Here is a 20,744-nt window from a genome sequence, read left to right on the forward strand (position 1 = left end):
CTCCCAGCCCCGGGCTGCCCCCAAACCTGCCCCGGGAGGAGCCGGCTCCGGGCACCGCACTGCCCGCTTCTGCACCCCGAGTTCCTCCAGTTCCTCCAGTCCTACCGCTTACAGGGCAGGCACCGGTATTGCAATCATCGAAAAAAACCTGCCTTTTTCTTTTTTCCTTTTTTTTTTTTTTTTGACTATGACTCTGCTGCTTTTTTTCCTCAATAGTCACCCATTGCAAATGAGTCCCCTGTTATTGTTATTGTTGTTTTTAGGCTTAAGATTTACTTTGGTTGTGAAAATTTTTTTTTTCCCAAAGTCGTTATTTAACCCAAAGCATTGCATCACTCTTAAGTAAAATGATTTTATTTTTTTTTTAGTGTTTGCTTTGGATTAATAACTCAGCACTTGCATTCCTTCAAGAGCTTACACGTCTTTTGTAACCGTCAGAAGTTGTAGCAGCAGCGGATTACTCCGTGGCTGTCCAGGCTCCCTGTCTGGACTTCACTGAAGTCCATGAAACAGCTTGTAGGCATTTCTCTGGGTGTCAGATCAGGACTGATTAATTTTCAGAGCAAAGAGTGTGAAGAAATTTTTTAATATTTGAGAATTTCAAGTTCCTTTTAAGTAGAAATATTTCCGGCAATGGAGGACCAGTTTATATAAGTCTGTTACTAGAGTTGTGGCTACACCTTTAAAGCATAATTAATCCATTAAATAAAGTAATGGTGAAGCACTGAATAATAGATCAAGGATAAAGCAGATTCAAAAAGTAAAAATAGATTAGAACTAGGAAATGTTACTTTATTAACTACTGCAGTGCATTTCTGCTTAAAGCACTTTGATGCATTTTTGGCTTCTGATGAATGGGCAAATCTCAGATGAGAGCTGACGTAGGTGTTCCTGTTCCCATCCTCTGAGCCTGAAAGGTGCTTTTCCTTTGCAATTTAAGGACTTGTTTCAAACCTTCCTCAATTCAGTGGTGGTTCATGTGCTGACTTCAGTTGTCTTTGGAGCTGGCCTTTCACCTGGGACTTTTTCCTTGAGCTGAATTTTCCACAAACCTGTGTTTAAATGGGGTGCTGAAGAGGAATGTCCTTCATGTTGTGTCCTGTGAAGGTTAGGAGTAGCGGCATGAATTACACATTGCAGATAAGGTCTGGGCAGGAGCATTTGGGTTGAATATTTTCAAAACTTGTCATACATTTTTGGAAAGGAAGCCTTAGAAGTTCTGCCAGATGTATAAATGTGTGTGTGAGTTTTAAAACTAAATTTTTCAGCACGGTGTTCTAGATACCCTTGCATGCCAGGACATAACTCAGACCTGTTTTGCGGCTGAGTGGTACTTCACTCCAGGACTGGTCCCACAGAGATGGATGGGGTTTGAGATATACAACTGAGGAAAAAAAAGGGAGTCAGGAGCTGACTGGTGAGGAATAGCAGAGCCTGTGACTTCAGCTGAGCAGCGGACACTGGTGTGCCAGGGGCAGCCAAAATCACTGGACCTGCAGGTTTTTTGTGACTACAGCAAAATTAGACCATTAGAGTGCTTTTTTTTGAGAGGGAGAGAGAGGTTAGAAAATAACCATTATCTACCTGGCAGGCTGTAGTGGTCATTTTATGGTCGTATTAGTCTTGTAAGTGAATACTCTGTATGATCGGGCTCACCTGTAGCACAGAGCTGTCTGCTTCGTGAAATGTGTGTTTAGGAGGAGTGCTAGCTGTTTGGGTTACACACACTATTTAATGGCTTGACCCTAATGCAACAGCTTTTTCCTAAATTACTGGCTGATCAGTAAATACGTATTTTGATCAGGCTTCTGCTGGTTGAACTAGAATATTTACCCAGTAGAGTACAGTCTAATGGCACTTATCATGTAAATCCCGAGGTAAGAGCTGTAAGTTTTTTTCCTCAAGCGAATGTTTGTTCTGATATGCAGTCTTCCCCAGAGCCGTTATCATCTTTTATGTGCATTTTTACAAGTTGCCTGTTTATGTACTGCTGACCAGTGCCTTTGGTCTGTCACTCCTCCTGTCAGACATTAAGAGAGTAGCAAGTTAATTAAGCTTACCTTTTGGGTGTAATTAGAACCTTTAACTAATGGCATTTCTCATTGGAGAAAGGAGACTGTTTTCTTGCATTAAGTTCGTATAATAAAAAGTCTGATAAACTTTTGGTTAAAAAATAGGCAAAAGATGTGCAGTAACCTGTTTCCAAACCCTAAGATGTCCACTGCTCTTCATGGTTTCTGGGTTTTTTAAAACATACTCAGTAGTTTGCATTTTGGTTTGTGCTTATCTAAGCTGTATTGGGTAAGTGGCTGAAATATTTCCCCCCTGCCTTGCAGAGGAAATGCTACCACAGTAGCATTTCTGGGATGCGGACACTTATGCAAAGGTTTTTCTATTACACTTTTAAGACCTCTTTTAGTTACGTGTAATTCTAGATAAGAACCACAGAATCCATATTTAAACTTCTATTTTAACTACTTCCACTTGGACTTCTCTAATAAAACTATCATGCAGTCTTGCATTTGCAAAGGCATTCAACCATAAGATATTATCATAAGAAACTAGAAGGAATAGTCACTTAGAAGTCTTTAAATTAATAGAAAATCTCCTATCTTAGCTACTCTGTAAGACAAGATTCCTGACTGTTTGGTGCGCTTGGTCCTTGCAGCTGCCTGAGCTCACCCAGGCTCCGATCCGGGAAGCAGAATGGGACGTGCCAAGGTCCATCAGTGCTCACAAGTTGGGACTGTAAATCACTGTCTGTCCTGGATTTGGCCCTGAGCAGCTCTGTATGTGGTCATGGCTTTAAACATCCCAGGCTCAACTCTGAAACATGCCTGCCAGGAGCCTGTACGTTCAGATCCATGGGAGATACAAGTTTTGCGAATCAGCCTTAAATCCTCTTACTCAGCCTTAACGAGCTATCGTAACTTGTGGGGTGCCAGAGGCAGCTTTCGAGCACCCGATCTGCCCTATTTCTGGAGCATATTTATTATTAATTTTATTTGCCTAATGCTGTATTGAACTCCAGGCCTGCGACCGAGACCAGCAGTGCGGAGGAGGGATGTGCTGTGCCGTTAGCCTCTGGATCCGCAGCCTGCGAATGTGCACGCCGATGGGAAATTTAGGAGAGGAGTGCCATCCTTTGAGTCACCGAGTGAGTATGTCACTGGGGGGGCTGTGGGACCGGAGCTGGCAGGGCACAAAGAAACAGGAATATACTGCACTGTACGTCACGTTGCATAAAAACGATACGTGGTGAAAAGGCGGGGAAACATCCCATGCGTTATGATACCCAGCTATTCGCATTTGTATGGAAATAGCACTGCAGGTACCTACGTAAGAAAATACATTACTGTCAAAATTATGCTGAAGGGAATCCGAGGATGAAAGTACTACAGAATTCCCAGATTGTTTTCTTATTAGTTTGTTGTTGCTGTTTTGCATCATTACATGATCTGAAACAGCTCTAGCAGTTCCCGAGCCCAGCCCTGCCGATGCCTACGTGTGTGAGCAGGAGCATAGCAAATGGCACCGACCTCGGTGGAACTGGGCGAGATCCCATCACAAGCATAAAAATATCACCAGCTGGTGTTGGGACACCTGGTGCACCACTGCAGCACGGTCCCTGCCGTCAAACAGCAATGTCCTGATGTGCTCCAGAGGCTGAGAGCCACCGGTGCCTTCGAAAGCCATTGAGAAGGCCTTGACACACGCTTGTACTTGAGAAAAATCGCCACGGGCTCTCTTTGCTTCTATTCTACCTATGAATTTCAAATATATATGTGTGTATACATCTATACACACACATATATATGATACTAGTTGCATATTAGTACCTTATTATGTGACACACTATTATTAATATAATGATATTAACAAATACATTTATTTAAAGCCACATAATTATATGTATATTATAAACCACATATATTATTTGTAGTATGAAAAAGGCTGCTTATTTATAAGTAATACAGAAGACTGAATGGGATGTTACCAAGGAGCTTGAGAACTTGGTGGTCTTCAGAGCCATCCTCAGGGAAGAGTATGGCCCAAGAGTCATCACATGTGAAAGATATCAAGGCAATAAACTTACATTATAAACGTGCAGCTAGTTAGCTGCCTCTCTCACTCTCTCATCCAGTGCCTGGCTTCTCAGATCAGTATCTATGGTATATTTTCTCAGTTTTAGGAAGTTCAAGGCTCTGTTCCGTTACAGTTAAATTTTTAAATCTTCTGTTGTGATATTGGGGACCAAATTCTCGTTTTTACTATGTAATGTAGCAGGGTTTTCTTGTAAGGGCTCTTTACATTAACAGGATTCTCAGGATAAGAGAAATTGTCTTCTAGTTTTTTGGGGTTTTTTTACGAGCTTATTGCTATTGGGCAATAATTTATACTGTCTGATATATTTTAAGCTAATTGCCTGCATAAATACAATCAGAGAAGATGCCTGTCCACCCCAGACTTACAGTCATAGTCACTGATGTTTATAAGCTTTATGAGGTTAATTTTAGATTTAGATTCCTCACCCCGCTGCTCCTCACAACAAACACAAAGCAAATTGATTTACTGTAGTATGTGAAATTAGGTATTTTTAAGGATGGAGAGTTTGCTCAACGGTTCCTCTCCCCTCGATATTTGGGTAGGGGGCAGCTGGGAGACCAATCGCCCTGAGCACCAAAACCTTTCCTTTGCCTGCAGGTCAGGTACAAAGCAGCCACCACCACGGCCATGCCACCACCTTGGGGACCTCCAGACGAGCCTGGAGATACCCTGGGGACGATGGCTGGGCAGTTGGATTTCCACCTTCTAGTTTCCTTCTCAGCGACTAGATGGCGTTGGCTCGATGCCGTTCCCAATCTCCGTTGGCATTGCCGAGGCAGGGTTTGCAGGCAGGGTCGGGCGGGCGAGATTTGGCAGGTCAGCAGACTGAGCTGGCAGCACAGGGGTGGCTTTGCTGCCGCTCTGCACCTTCCACGTCACCCCCACGTCTCTCCCAGCAAGTCCCTTGTTTTCTTTTCGCCCACAAACCCCCATTGCCTCGCACTCATTAAAACCCGGTGCTGGGCACACGGCGTGGCAAAGCGTGCACCGGCTCAGCCGGCGATGCCAGCACCAGCTGCGGGTACGTAGGCTCTGCCTGCGCAGGCAGAAGCTGCGCGCCCCGGCAAAGCGCCCGTCCTGCGGAGCTGACACCCGCCGCCTGTCCCCAAACCGGTGCGTTATTAAGCCACGTCTTCAGCGTGGGAGTCCCGCTGAAAGGAATTCCTCGCAGCGAATGTAGCCTTTTGAATAAATCACTTGAGCTGTCGGAGGGCTGAGAGGTACCTCTGAGTCAGCCGTACCAGCCTGAGGAGCTCAGATTTTTTTTTTTTTTCTGCAGTGCTGTGCGTGGGCACCCGAGAGGTGTGATTCCCATGGGGAGTCCCCAGCACCCGTGGTCGGTGGCCTCGCCGGGGCAGAGGGGCCGTGGTGGGTGGCATGGGGAAGCCCACGGCGTCCCTTGCTCTGGGGTTGCTCTTCAGACGGTGCTGGGCAGGGGGCTGGTGCTGGCCCAGGGCACTGCAGGCAATGTGAGCCCCCCGCTCACCCCCCCGTACCTGATGGGGTGTCACTGGAGTGGGCAGGTCCTTGGTGCGATGCAGGGGGAACATGTGGGATTTTCTCCCTTGGACTTTCTTAAAGAGAAAATTTGCACACCGACACGAAACAATCCTGGAATATTAAAATCGCAGGCTCAAAACACCCAGAAATCTGGAAGTGAGGGAATCAGAGCTGCCTGCCTGGCTTGCAGCAGTGGCTTTATACCTCTGCGCTTCCCTCGCTGCATCCCGACGGATGCTCGGTGCGTGCTGCCGGTCGGCAGCGCCGCAGCTCCCGGCCATGCTGTTCCAGCAGGCTGTCCTGCTGGGCTCGGCTCATGTGCTGGCAGAGGCACAGCTCCTGTAAAAGGCAGAGCTCGTGATCGAGTTGTTAACGAGTGTCAGCACGTATGCACATCGTGGCACAATTAAATTTGCGTAATGCAGTCCGTATGTGTGCTCCCTGCAACACGGCGTGGCTGGAGGAGGGTGGAATGAATTCAGAAACCTGTGCCTTGCGGTGAAAAGGATCCTGCTCAACGGGAGGGCGGGCGAGATGACCTCCTGAGTCCCTTCCAGCCTGAATTACTACGGGACCCTGCGGTTCCCGGGTCCTGCTACGCGGCTGACAGGCTGCTCTGTGCCGTACGACAGCGCAGGAATCGGGGCAGGCAGAAACCCCTGCACAGTAAACACCGCAAAACGTGATGCTAAAGGCTGGTGTAGTTTCACAACAAACTCCTTTGTGAAACGGGAGTAAATGGAGAACATGTGTCACAGATGTAGATTTACACAGCAACACGGACTGCTATATTTTGCTCTTAACTGTGGCTTGACCGGGAAATGCGATGGGGTTGGCTTTGCCATCTGCTCTCCAGCCCCCATGCTGCAGCTTGTGGGGATCTAACCGCCGTGGAGGGAGTTATCCCCGTATCCCCACTCTTCACCCGAATCCACCCGCCCCCCAAGCACCACGGCTGCTGTGCCCCCCGTCCCTGACGTCCGTGCTCTTTGTCCCCAGGTTCCCTTCTCCGGACGGCGGATGCACCACACCTGCCCGTGTCTCCCCGGCCTGGCCTGCGTACGGACTTCTCCCAGCAAATTCAAATGTTTACCGGACTTCAGAAAAGAAGATGTCTTTTTTTAGCAGGAGCTATTCTGCGCTACAAAGAGCCACTCGATGTATTCTTTTTCTTGTTATTGTGATGAACAAGGTACTTGCCAGGGGGAACCCTTTACCGTACTTTCCTTCCTCACCAACATTAAAACTGAAGATGAGATACTGTGTTGTAGTGGCCAAGGTTTTCACGACTCACGGTGGCGGATGCTTTCATTTTGGGGTGAGCGAAAGGACATCTGCTAAAGCAATATTGCTTTCTGAGGGCAGGAGCTTAACGCTTTCTGAACCGTCTCGTGGCCTTCATGGTTCCAGCTTAACCCCAGAATGAAAACATCCAAGATTATTGTCAGTTTTGGAAAATTTTGGCCACTTTTTTACATTTTGGAATGCCTGAATCGAACACAGAGTTGAATAACCGCATAGTGTCAAGCATATGACAATTGCCAAAACCCTGTATTTACATTACATTTCGTATCTTTATTAATATAACTGTATTTGTAAGTTAGGCGCATCTCTAGGGTAAAAGTTTAACCAATAGATGTAGTTTTTACACTTTTTAAAAGTGGCAGGTGGAACCAAAGCATTTCAATATTCAAAGCATTAAAAGATTTTGTTATTTTAGTATTCTAAGATGAGAAGAAGTTGTTGTTACTTGAGTTGGTGTAAAACTACCTGATCGTCTCAAACTATGTATTAAGATGTAGTTTATATTAAAAAAGGAACCCTGAAGTTTATTGTAATGGGCTGCCTGACTTCTTGTATATGTATCAAATTTGCTGTGTAAAAATTCTGTATCAGAATAATGGCAGTATATGATTTGATTTATTTTAATATTATAACATTATTTTATCATTGTGGTTTTCCATTTTTATTCAGTGTAATCTGTTATCACACACTCGATTCACCCAAGCTAGCAGAGCTGCTTACGGATAGCTTAGCAAAAGATTATGTGCCTCTGGCTGCTTTTAGGGAAACTCAGCAGTTTACAAGGCATGAACTCCTCAACCAAACTGCAGTCTTAGACGATGGAGGAATCTTGGTGTAGCTAATACAAGAGGTTTTTCTTGGCACGTGCCTCAAAGAATCAACTTTAGCCCAGCAAACATCAAATTTGTGGGTTTTCTATGAAATGCTGTGCAACTTCATATTTACTTGTCATGCCTGGAGCTGGAATTCCAATAGTTTGTGTGAGTTTCACACATTTCTTGCTCTCAGACATGCAAACATATGCTGGAACTGGAGAAGTGAAGTCATTCATCTTTCAACAATCAGTGCTTTGCTGCTGATGACGATGGGGAAGGGGGGAGAAAAGTTAGCATGCTTGTATTAAGCCAAACACCTGTATTACTTAGAGAAGATGAGAAACATCCCAGGGAATTTACCAGGTACCTTCCGCTGGGCTCCACAGCCTCACTGAGGAGACAGAAAGGAACAGCTGGACTTGTTATTTTGCCAGATCCTTGTGGATCCTCCACATGTTAGAAAAATAAATGTCTTGAGAGACAGGATTGCATCTTCCTGGCTCAAGACAGCCCAACCCCAGGGCTCTATGTATTTTGCTTCACCCTTTGCGGTGGCGATACAGCAGCTGTGCAAGTGGCAACAGACTCAGGTCCTGTAGGAAAAAAAAAAAAAAGTCTGAGGTGCCACCAAATGGTAATTTTATATGTGGTTTGCATTAATGTAATCAGGTACAAAGTGCCTGTATTAGATCTGAAGTCTTAGAGGCGGTCATCGCTAACCCAAAGGGCTGAATTGTGCTGGTGAAAGACCAGCTCATTCCCATGCTAATGCAGTGACACATAAGCACTGCAGAAATTCCCATAACCTGGATTTAAAGACTTTTCTGTCTTTTTTGCTTTTCTGTCCATGTCTACCAGTATAAAATTAGCTTAATACCATGGACTTCAATTTACATTCAAAGGGAGAATCAAGAAGGAAAATAGAAGCAGCCCAAGCGTGTATGTGTCCCATCTCTTGCTCCATTCATTTTTACCAAAGCACATTTTCTTGGTGCTCGAAACGATGAACCATAGCAGGAAACGCCAGCCCTGCTTCTCATCTCCCGCTGTCATAAATCACCAGTGACTCCACTGAAGGTAATAATCCTGGTTTGTATCATTGTAAATGAGTGGACAATTATATCTGATGACTGCCTTAGACCTGCCATGCTGAACTCCTAGGAGAGTTTATCAGAAAAGAGCAGAGCAGCTTTGTAGTTGTAATTTGTGCCAATTAACTTGTGGGATTAGGCATTTATCTGGGTAATGAGAACAGCCCCAATTACACGAGATCAAAGTTCACACCATCCATAGGAGGTCAAAGTACTCGAGTCCTGCAGATGCTCCTGGACAGGGCATTAGGAAGGTGCTTCTTTGAGAGAGACTTTATCCTGCACTTGCCTCCAAGGGACTTCTCCGCACCTTCCCTGCCGCAGCCGCTCTGCCTGCTGCGGGAGCGTGGCTGCTGGCACAGAAGAGCTAAAGGCAAAACCTCACTGTCCTACATCCCCACTACATTCACTTGGCAATCATTATGATGATTCCCCTTTTAGTAATTTAATTCTCATTAACTGACACTCACAATGAAGGTTAGTTGATCTGAGAGATCATTTTGGAAGGAAGATTAAGCTTTTGCATCCCAATTCTTTCCTAAACTCTGTCCTAATCAATTATCTTTTCTCCTGTCCTGGGGGAGATTTCCTAACGCAAGCACACCTGCAAAGCGCCTTTAATTTCTTTCTGCAGTGGAAGGGGGGGGGAGCCCTTTGCTTTACAGTGATAATAGGTAAACCAGTGACCACAAGAAATATTTGAAATGTAAATGACCATGCGTGCCCCTCTGCTTTTCCCTTGAGCCAGCTTTTGACTTGAGGGACACAGCAAACTGGACTCAATATGAATGATGGAAAAGGTGGCCAGCCTCGAGCCGGCTCTGCCGTGAAAGGTTTTCCGCAGCCCCCTGTGCTGCTCATTTTGCCTCAGCATCACCCTGGCAATAATCCCAGGTCAGGACCAGCTTCCCCGCCTGCCTGGGAGGAAGAGAAGGGGGCAGGCCCTTGCAAGAGAAATCAGACAAGAAAAGAGAACAAAATCCGTGCAGCCCTGGAAACACCTTTGTGAAAGGGAGAAGTCTCGTTCTCCAGTACGCGTAGCTTGTTAGGAGAGAGCCTTGTTTAAACGCTTTCCTTTATTCACTTCACTTAGGAGATCCGTGCCAACGTTTGGTTTAATTTTATTAATATTGGAGTAATATTATTAATTATTAATAGAAATGTGTGCATTAATTTTTAATATTATATTAATATTTATGTTGCAGATATGCTGTAGAATAATGATGATATCACACAAACCTGTAGGACTTTCTGTGTTTATTACCAGATATTGGGTTAACAGAGAGCCATTTCGGGAAAGGATACCACCACATATAATGAGTTGCTGCCTTAATTTGATTACATGCTTATTAGGAAAGGTGAAACAAGGTGTTTCAGGTTTGCGGGTGCACAGCTGGCTGAGCAAGCACGCACCTCTAAGCCTGAGGGAGCTGGAGGGAAAGCTCTGTTGCTGAGCTGGAGAAAACCCAGCTGAAATTCAGTCTCATCTACATTCTCCTGCCCACAATTTCCCCCTGGGAAATTTGGTCACTTTAAAAAAAAAAAAAAAAGTTACAAAGTCTTTGAATGAGGGGGTGAAACAACATAAATTCTCCTGGTTGTGTGGCAAGTAAGACTCAGATATGCATGAGTGCTTGCCTAGGAGACAGGTCACCCTACGTAGCTGAAGTGAGGCTGCTTAACACAAGGTTGAAGATTAGTTTGGTGGTTGAAAAAAGAGGCTGGAGCAGCACATGGGTCACTCTAAGGCAAGAAAAAGTAGGATTAAGGTTGGTTTTGTTCCTTTGCAGGTGGGCTGGAACCTATAGACTTTTTCTTACCCTGTAACTCGAGTGAGTTAGGAGATTTTTTATAGCACACCTTGTCAAGGGGTATTTTGTTAATTTGTGAGTATGACCACAGGCAAGGTCCTCACTGATGCCTTTCCCCTGCCCAGTAGCTCTCGATTTGTTATTACTGCACAGATGGATATTCAAAAGAAACAGAAGGTGCTGAGAATCCCTTGATTTAAACAAGATGTCTCAGGAATTTGATCTTGACAATGTGTAACATGTTTTCCAGAAGGAATTAGAAAATTGCAGGAAGAGAAAAGACTGTGCAAATACAAGAGGATTTTGATAATAGCAAAATCAATGCGCCTTTCTTTATTACATAGATATGAAATGCCAAACCAGCGGGGGTACAGCTGTTAGACTAATCAATAATTCTGAGCACAGGAACGGAGATGAGTTTAATGCACATCAAACATGCAGCAAATCACCTATCATTTCTCAAGGAGAGGCTTGAGTGCAGGCAGACCAGCCCAGTGCAGTAGGATACATCTCAATGATTTGGCAGGGCAGATTCCCCCGTATCATCCAGCTGCCTCGGAGGATGGTGGAGCCTTTGAGCCGCTCTGCCCGGTCGTCAGGGCTGGGAAAGGCTGAATGCGAAGGGCTGAAGCCGAGTAAGCCTGCTGCACTGAAGGGAGGGTGGATGGCAGCATGTTTCATGGCAAGAAGTACAGCGCAGGGTAACAGCAAGGTGTGCAGGAAAGGAGGAATGAGCAATATAACCATATAGCACACTTGTAAACACCCCCATGGCAGGGGTTTCCCAAAGGTCTGAGTGTAAGACAGCGTAGTACGGGGGGGGGAAATGAATGCCCGCACAATGTAAAAATGACAAAAAGCCTCATCTGCAACCCCTAATTTGCCTGGGAAACTGGGTACATGTTAATTGTGTGCCAGGAGCACCCAGAGCATCCCAGATCGATGCTCCTTTATACCATGGCACCAGATATCAGCGTGTTACAGGCACGTCGCTGTTCCCAGAAAGTTACGAATCTCATAGACCAGACAAAGCACGTGTCTGTGCTGTACGTGGCGTGTACCCACACCACTGCAGCCTGAGCTATCCTGGGATGCATAACTGTCCTGTGCTGTGTCCCAGCAGGCGGCACGGGAAGGATGGGCTGTAGCTGCATCCCTAGAAGAGCCCCACAGACGTGAGTGCAGGGACTCCCGTGGGGCTCCGCACTGCACCGCGTGGGCAGTGTATCTCTTCTCGGGCTGGGAATCCCACTCCGGCCTCCCAAATCCCAGCACTGTGCCTCTGCCACAGCATCACAACATGTGGAAAGGATTTAATCTGGTTTTAAATGTAATGTGGCTTTGTAAATCCCAAGGCTGTAATGCAGTTCAGAAGCAGGCTGAAAATACGGCCTGGTTCCAGCCAAGTGAGTAGGGCTGACCCTTCTTTATTTACTTTTTCTCTTGTACATGTGAGTGCACTCATGTCACTTCATGCAGACGTTTGTGGGCTCTTTCAGTGCGAACGGGCAGCCGTGGCTCTTGCTGCAGAGTTCACAAACGAGTGAAGCTGCTATTAATTTCAGGGGGTGTGAAGCGGGGCCCACCCTTTATTTACTCCTCGAGGCTACAGTGGAGCCCAGGCAGCAGAGCACATCTCTTAACTGCTTTCATGGGACCTGCCAGAAAGGCCAGCTCAGGCGAGGCAGCTGCAAACATGCTCACTCTTCCCAAAAATTTCACTGCATCCTGTCAAATTAGTAGATTCCCCCCCACAATTTCTTCTCTCACATGGGTGAAACCTTGACAGGAAGGTCCCCCACCCCTTTAAATTCAATGGCAAAACTTCCTGACTGTGGTGGTATCATAATTTTGACTCCCTCCCCACCCTGGTTTCATTAAACTCCCCAAAGTTGCTAACAAACCTTTCACACATTGCAACAGAGCCTTCAACTATTTGGATTTGGTTTACATCAGCACTTAAGCTCAGACAGCTATTGCACAAATGGAGAGTAAGAATAAGTCCGGCTGGCTGAGACTTTAGGATCTTGGGAAGGGGGAAAATAGCGCTGAGACCCCCATCCCCACCGCCAGCACTGCCGGCAGGTCCTGCAGAGCCCGGCTTCTGCAGCATCCTTCATCGCCCTGCCGGGAAGCACTTTGGTGATGCTCAGCCTAAACGTGTCCCTCCTTGCTTTCACGCCGTGGCTCCCAGCTATACCTCTGCCTGTGATTCTGCCGGCTCCTTGGCTCCGGTGCCCGCATTCTCCCCCTTTAGTCACACCGCAGCTTGGCTGAACATATTGCACGTTCATCCGCCTTCCTCCACACCCAGATGTCTTCTGCAGCTCTGCCGGAGCTCGCTCCCTCCCTGGGGCAGCCCGGCTCGGTGGGCACCCGGAGCTGGTCCCTCTGCCCGGGGCCACTGCAGCCCCACGGCACCCGGGGGACCGTCCCCTCTCCTCCCTCGTCCTCGGCGCAGCGTGCCGGGGGACCTGCTGTGTAGTGTGAGCGTGCAAGGCCTAATGAGGGAGGAAAAGGAAAAAAGCCCGGCTGATTTACTTGACTATCAAGCTACTCAACGGTTTCCTTTCCATCACCCTCCTGCAAGCACTTGGTGACAGATGGGGACAGATTGAGTGGTTCGATGGAGTGAGGTAATATTCCACTAAATCATTCCTTCCTCTCGCTGTCAGAAAGCACCCAGACTTCAGCCCTTCCTTCTGAATCTTCCCGTGTTTCCCTCTGTGGATTTTTTTTTTAATGACAAAGCCATTTTAGCTCTACCTCTGCTGAAATTTCCAAGGGAAGCAAGCACTGGTATTTATAAGGTATGATAAAATGGGTGTTGTAAAACAGTTAGGAAAAGGAAGGGGTGAATCACTGCGAGACAGAGAGGGTTCTGGTGCTGTTTACTAGTGTTTCTGATTTCTTTTCCTCCCTGCGTGCGTGGGCTGAGCCCCAGACCCCGGTGCAGGACCCCGGCCGGGCAGGCAGCAGGCGCCTGGGCAGGTGTGCCGTGGGCAGGCACGCAGGCTCACACTGCACATCTCACAGATGGAAGATCCATTTTTTTTTCCCTGGATGATTTGTTCCAATGGTTAATCATCCTCACACAAAAACACAGGATTTTTTTTTATTTTTTTTTTTTAATGACACACCAGTAAATAACATTCAGAAACTTTAGGATGGGCTTTCTTTTCACTGGGCGATCTCTTGATTTCTGCCTACTCTACTAGGGCTGTGATGACTGCCTGAAATTAACTGGGACTTCATAGCTTCCCTGTGCCCTTGCAAGACTAGCTTTGAACTTGAAAGCCTCCTACACAAAGTGCTTTGCGCTATCAACCTGGTCACGGTAGAGGTGAAAAATGTGGCACTGAAGAAAGTGGCTTTCCGATAAATACATCCACAGTACAACCATGCATGACTCACAAGATCAAAGACAGAGTGCAAGTACTGAGGTCATTAAACATGAATAGAAATACAGAAATGCAACAGCTTGCATTAAAGGCTTAGCTTGACTTTAAAGTTAAGTGATGAAAGCTTATGTAGTCAGTGATTGTTCACCCGTGATAATGCTCTGCTCTTGCCATCAGTAGTTCTGTGCTCTACAAAGGTGAGTAAGAATAATTAATCATTTTTCAGATAAAGTACCGAGGTGTGGGGCAGTTAATGACTTGCACCAACTGAAAATAGGCTCAGAGATGCTCAGCATCATCAGCTCTAGGGAAAGTCAGAGGGCCGCAGATGTCAGGCCTGTTGGAAAATCAGCTCTTGGTCACCAGTTCTACAACCGACGAATGAGTAAGGATTTACCCCACACAAGGTTCTTCACGAATGACATGGCATCAGAGGCCACCAGCATAAAAGGAGATTTGGGGTAAGACGTCCATCAACACAGCCCCAGCCCAGTACGACTCTGCAGCAGCTTTTAAGAGACCATCTTCACCGACGGTCTTTCTCTGATGGCTCCATTTCTTTGAGATGTCGTATACTTTATAATATTCTGATGCTTAAGAACACCATAGCATGGGAGATACTTCCTGGTTTGTATCACAATAGAGTTAATTGTAGCCTGTGCAGTGTTTCGAGCAACTATAAAGGAAGCTGTGCTAAAACTGAGGATTTTAGGGAACCTCTATTAGAAAACAGCCCCCCTGCCATGTTTCTAATAGTTTCTTGATTTGCAGCATAACTATCTAATAAGGTTTCTGGGGTATTCTGAAACTGCACAGAATCATCTGATCTGCAGCCTAAGTTAATGAAGTGCCTTGAGATACTTAATGTCGCATTCTGCCAATATGTGTCTGTTATTCTGTCCGGAGCCACTTCTCTCAGGGTGGTTTGCTGGCAGTTCTGAGCAAGGGCAGCTGCTACAGGGGAGCAAAGTGACTGTGCTTAACCGTGTGGGGCTAGTGGCAGAGGTCCAGCCAAACTCCACGCATCCTTTGCTGGGAAGGGAGGGAAAATGCCAGCTTTGCTCTCCTCTGAGCTCAGCACAACATATCCCAGGGCAGTCCCACAGCATATGGCAGAGCAGCCTTCTGGAGGTGTAGCTGTATCACATCCAGGTAGAGCCCCGGGAAAGAATTGTTGCTATCGGCCAAATTCCTGCCCTTTTTCCTCAAGGCTACTGGCTTCACACCATTCTGGGAGGCAGCTTTGTCTCCCCCGGTGCAGACCTGGTACTGGAAAAGCAAATGATGACAGCTTGTGGGCTACGCATCTCCCTGCTCATCCTCCACCTCGAGCACGACCTCTGAATGAGACCTTTACCCAACAAGATAATTTGGCTGGGGCCAAATATTTCAGCCCTTTTCCTAGCAAACTCTTTCCAAATGTAACAGCAGAGCTAGAAGCACCCCACAGTACTCCAAGCATTTAATGTTGCAAATCGGACATCGCCATAGCCGCTACTTGTTGAGATTTCAGGCCAGTGTCATTTTTCAAGCTGGCCTGACATTTAAGTTCATGCTAAAAACTCCACTGACTTCAAGATTTGGACTGGGAGCGTTTACAAGGAATGTGTTAAATACCTGGTGAGTGAGTGAAGACGCCAGCAGCAATCAAGATTTTTTCCAGAGCAGCTCCCAGTGCAATTCTTCACCACAGAGATGCAAAAGCAAGCGCACCGTGACCTCTGAGCCAGACTGCGGAGAATCTCTGGGGGAGATGATGTTGGTATTTCCTGTGATACTCAGCACTTGTATGATAGTTTTCCATATTCTGGGCAACACATCTGCCTGGACGGGTATAGAGAAGCCTCAATCTATATTCTGGTCAAGCACAGGTAGATGGAAGAGCTGGGAGAGCCCCACTGCCGTGCAGCTCACCAAACCCTCCAAGTACTTTGCATTTTGGTCAGTGAGGATGGGGAGAGGGGTTCAGGCCATCTGAGTTTTTGCAAGTGAGCCCAGGACTTGCACAACAAGCTGCAATAGCTTCTCATGTGGATGCGGGAGGTAATCATCACCCAGCTCTGAGTCTCAGCCATTAGCACTTCTTGAGCAAGGCCAGCAACACTCTGGTTTTTGGATGGGCAGCTGGGGGTATGGAGGGTTACAGCTGCTCCTCACAGGTCCCAACAGCATCAGCAATGGCTCCCTGTGCTCAGCCCCTTCTCCCTAATGTTATTTCTCTTGTTTTGTTATCCTGAGCAGGCTTTCATCCTCTCTGACATCCTTTCTCTGATCTTGGTCAAAGCACTTAATCTCTGCGACCCATTTTCCCCATATGCAGACTAAAGGATGCTGTGAGAACATGCTAATGCTGTGCTTTGGAAGTGCTATTTTTTTTGCCGCTTTCTTATCTCTTCTCAGATGTCAGAAAGAATAGTTATCCTCTGGTGCCTCTCCAGCCCTTTCTGTTTTTTCATACTTTCTTGGTGCTCTCTCAGCCAGCAGGATAAACTTGCAAAGTGGTGTTTGTTGGTGTGCCGGCACCAAGTACCATTTCATTTTCTGCCATGTGTTGGTCCTTGATATTTAGTTTCACATTTTCTGGAATGAAGCCCTATTGTACAACATTCATCTAAACCCTGAATTAAAGCTACTGGAGTTCCTTCTCTTTTGCACTAGCGTGGCCAGGATCATAATCTGCCTGACATTACAAGTACCTAAAATATAAAATTAACTTCAAATGGTGCTGATTCTGCCCTCAGAGTACATCAGAAGTCCTGAGACAGCCCTGAAAGCTACATGCAAGCAAAAGGCAGGGTATACAGATAATCTTTTTAAACTTTTTGGTATCCTTTTGCTGTAGCCAGTGTTATTCTCGGTCATGGATGGGTCTGGTTGCCACTGATGGGTTGTAGCAAAGCATCTGTTACCTTCAGTGGCTAAGAACTGGACTTACCCATCTAGCAAGGGCATTGCCAAGATGGGGGATGCCTACGCACAGATTGGCATTCAATACAGCAGCGTGGCTAAGCTAAGTCTAAATAAAAACCATCGGGTCACCCAAAGGTGATTTTTTTCATCCCCCGCATATATGATTGACTATACAACTTGTGCTTAATTTTTCTAGAAGTGAAAAATCTGGTCCTTGCAGCTTTTAAGGAGGTTTTAAAATAACTATTCTCTCATCTCTGTGGTTTAAATAGAATCATAACCGTACTACTTATAGCTGGAAGAGAGATAGGATGCCAAAATATCAGGCATTTTTAATAGAGTAAAAGAAAGAAAACATTGGCTTGGGTACCAGCCAGGATTAGGAAAAAGAAGGCAAGATTTGAGGTAGAGATCACAGTTCTGGGCCCCTGCATAGGAAGCTTCTTAAATTTTAAGGAAATATGATTCCACAAAAGTTGGAACCCTGCTGAAAAGGCCTAACAGTAAAACAGGCATGTAAGGTATACTTGGAACACAATTCCCAGCAACAGCATTGACACCTTGCCCCTAAGTCTTTGTAATACAACTCTGCCCCATTACTTTCCAAAATTCACTAAGCTATGATCTGATATTCCATGAGGAAAATATAATTAACACTGATAACCAGCTTCTGCTGTGTCCTGAAGTTCTTGACAGCTTTCCCTCTGTACCCAGATGCATTTTCAAACAACTTTGGAAATGATCATTAAGTCTCACTTTGTTTTCAAGATAGCCCATCCACGGTCACGTTTCTTAGCCCAGCTCTGGCAGTATCAGTACAGCTCCATCCTCCTCCTGCCTATCTTCTCTGCAGCTATACCAAAAGCTGAAATTGCAAACTTCTCCTTACGCGCTTCAAGAAATGTTGCCTCTCTGGTGTTCAAATCGGAGCTGGGGGTGGAAAGCAAGATGTAAAATCAAACCAGACGCTCCACCTCATTTCATTCCCTGCCTAAACCTGAAGCTGCCACCCTAGCCCTCTTCTGATCTGCCACACGTGTCCCTTCTGTGCTCACGTCAGAGTAAGGACAACTATTTCTCAGCTAATGTCTAACAACTTTGGACTACTCTCTACAGAAATACTCTTAGCACAGACGCAGACTTCTTCATGGAAACTGAGCTTATCTCTGTCATTTTGTGTGTGACTTGCTCCAGCACTGTGATGTAAATGTTTGTAAATGTTACATGATACATCAGAAAGAAAGCCCGTCAGGGACAGCTTCCCCTGAGATGGCTAAAAACTTGTGTCAGGATCCTGCCATCAGGCTGCCGGTTAAAACACTTTCAGAGAAGTTTTTGTAGAACAATAAAGCAGGTTAAAATGCCATGCTTAATAAATGTAAATTACCTGTTAAGAATATAGTTTACCAATGAGTACAGTATTAACCAAGCCACCATGTCAAAAACCTGCTTTGCCAACTAAAATCAGCAATCCACAGTTCCACACTCTTTTCTACCGTTAACAGAGGAGCGATTAGCTAAAACAGAAATTTGGTTTCAGTAGACATGTGCTATTTAAACCTGTTGCCCATCATGAACTTAAGTCTTCTTAAAAATAGCTTTAGTCACTTTTATTGGTATAAACACCTAAATTGAGATCTAACAGCAAATAAGGATTGTGCTTGTCCATAATAACCTCAGCTGTGAAATCTACTCAGACACAAGACATACAACCTTCCACATACACAAGTTATTTGTCAGCAAAGCAGAATGCTGCCATTCTGAAACAATTACATACAGTAAAGGTTTTCAATATTTTATTAAAGAAAACAGTCAAAATGTACAAGTATTACCCAGGTTTGTAGATAACTTCCTATAAAGGCAGTAAAATATGAATTTCAATCTAGGCTTTAAAAACTGCTATAGTTGATTATTTTTAAAGTTGATATTTTAAAATCACGTTTCACAAATAGTTCTGAAATATTACCAAATGAATAGTGCAACAAGAAAATTGAAATTAGTTCTACACTGTTTGCATGTCAAGCAAAAAAGTTATAAGTAACTGCTTCAAATACTCAAACCATTTGAGAATGAATGAACCCAACAGCTCCTACCAAAAACTGACTTCTGACCACATTAGGAACGTCCTCTTCTTGTTCTTCACTTAAAATCAAATAATAATAAAACAACACCTCTTGAGGTCATCAAAAATAACTTTAGTATAAAATTGTCTTGGCCCTTATCAAATATTATATGAGTAAAATTGTTAAGCCTTTATCAAAACAGACAGGAATAGGGAAACAAACAAACAAAAAAATGTCATGGCCTTAATCCATATCTGTTGGAATCATGTCTAGAAATGTTAGAATAAGCAAGACCAGAAACTCGGAGCCCTGTTTTGTTTTTAAAAACGACACAACCACAAAGAAAAACAGCTTCTTACTGCCTAAGGTTTGGGGGTGTTCTGCTCAAGTACCTGTTCCCATAGACAGCAACCTGTTATGTTCTGAAGAGAGCATACGCAAAATATAGAAAAATAAATAAAATAGCTTCTTACAGCCTAAGGTTTGGGTGCTGGGCGGTGGTTTAGTATGTCCCCCACAGGTCCCACTCTCTTGAGATCATATGCAGAAACATGGAAAATCACATCCACCTTTCTTTTTTAGAAAAAGAAAAGCCCCCCTACATCCCAAAGCTCTTGAGATCGCAAAGGATGGTGCCCTGGGTGCTCTGGATGCTTTGGCAGCACGGGAAGCGGGCTCGGAGACAGACCCTGAGCTCCTTGTTGAAGATGAAGCAGAGGATGGGGTTGACCCCTGCCTGGGCAAACGTCATCCAGACGGAGGTGGTCAGGTAGACCTGGGGGATGGAGCTGGCCTTAATGAAGACCCGCAGGTAGCAGGCCACAATGTAGGGGGACCAGAGGAGCAGGAAGAGCAAAGTGATCATGTAGAACATCTTGCAGAGCCTTTTCTCCATCTTAAACTCCTCCAGCACCAGCAGCCTCTTGATCTGGCTGTGGGTGGCCTGCCTTATGCCCACGAGGGTGGGCGGCGTGGGCCCCCTGCCGAAGCCGGCCGTCCAGTTCGCAGCCGCTTGGCCGGTGGCTCCCGGCCCGTGGAAGGTCCAGTTCTGGCTGATGGCCGGTACCAGCTGGGCCGGCTTCATCTTGCGGTGGCCGTGGATGAAGAAGAGCAGCTTGATGTAGACCAGGTGGGTGGCGGCGATGACGGCCGCCAGCATGAGCATGAAGCCCAGCGTGTCGTTGGCCTTGACGTAGCGGTGCTCGAAGATGCACTGCTCCTCCTCCCGGATGAACTTGTAGGTGCCCACGTCGAAGACGGGGGGGAAGGCCATGGCCATGGAGAGGGTCCACACCATGCACACCACGGCCAGGCAGGTCCAGCCCGTCATGCGCTTGGCGTAGAAGCGGTGGTGGGCGATGGCCATGTAGCGCGTGACCCCCACGCAGAAGAGCAGGAAGGCGGCGTGGAAGCAGAAGAGGACGGCCAGGAAGGCCAGCACCTTGCAGCTGAGGGGCCCGTGGGGCCAGGCGGCCCCGCTGCGCACCGACAGCATGACGAAGGGGAAGCAGGCCAGCGAGCGGAGCCCGTCGGCCAGGCAGAGGTCCAGCAGCAGGTAGTACGGGGCGCGGTGCAGGTGCCGGTCCTTGAGGATGAGCCAGGCGAAGAGCACGTTGCCCGCCAGGCTCACGCAAAGGATCAAGCCCAAGGTGGCCAGCTTCAGCCCGGAGGCGCTCAGCAGGCCGCCGGCGCTGGGCAGGTGCGGGCTGCTGCTGCTCCCCAGCTCGCTGCTGTTCGCCAT

General features: G+C 46.4%; 2 protein-coding genes across 2 annotated transcripts; one reads left to right on the top strand and one right to left on the bottom strand.

Annotated features, from left to right (window-relative positions):
• Positions 1–3,019: 3,019 nt before the first annotated feature.
• On the top strand, positions 3,020–6,732 carry PROK2 (prokineticin 2; the record flags this gene model as incomplete). The annotated part of the gene is made up of 2 exons (XM_010573233.1): positions 3,020–3,157; positions 6,607–6,732. Coding segments are annotated over 2 exons (264 nt in total), but the record flags the coding sequence as incomplete, so codon positions are not given.
• Positions 6,733–18,537: 11,805 nt separating this feature from the next.
• GPR27 (G protein-coupled receptor 27) lies at positions 18,538–20,744 on the bottom strand. Its single transcript, XM_010570593.1, has one exon. It carries the CDS (start codon positions 20,742–20,744, stop codon positions 19,602–19,604), a length of 1,143 nt encoding a protein of 380 aa, XP_010568895.1. The 3' UTR covers positions 18,538–19,601.

Source organism: Haliaeetus leucocephalus, unplaced genomic scaffold, assembly GCF_000737465.1.
Source record: "Haliaeetus leucocephalus isolate CR32 unplaced genomic scaffold, Haliaeetus_leucocephalus-4.0 Scaffold2, whole genome shotgun sequence".
NCBI classification, from domain to species: domain Eukaryota; kingdom Metazoa; phylum Chordata; class Aves; order Accipitriformes; family Accipitridae; genus Haliaeetus; species Haliaeetus leucocephalus.

Excerpts from the sequence above, each read along its gene's own strand:
- GPR27 (XM_010570593.1), bottom strand. The coding sequence starts at position 20,744 with ATGGCGAACAGCAGCGAGCTGGGGAGCAGCAGCAGCCCGCACCTGCCC.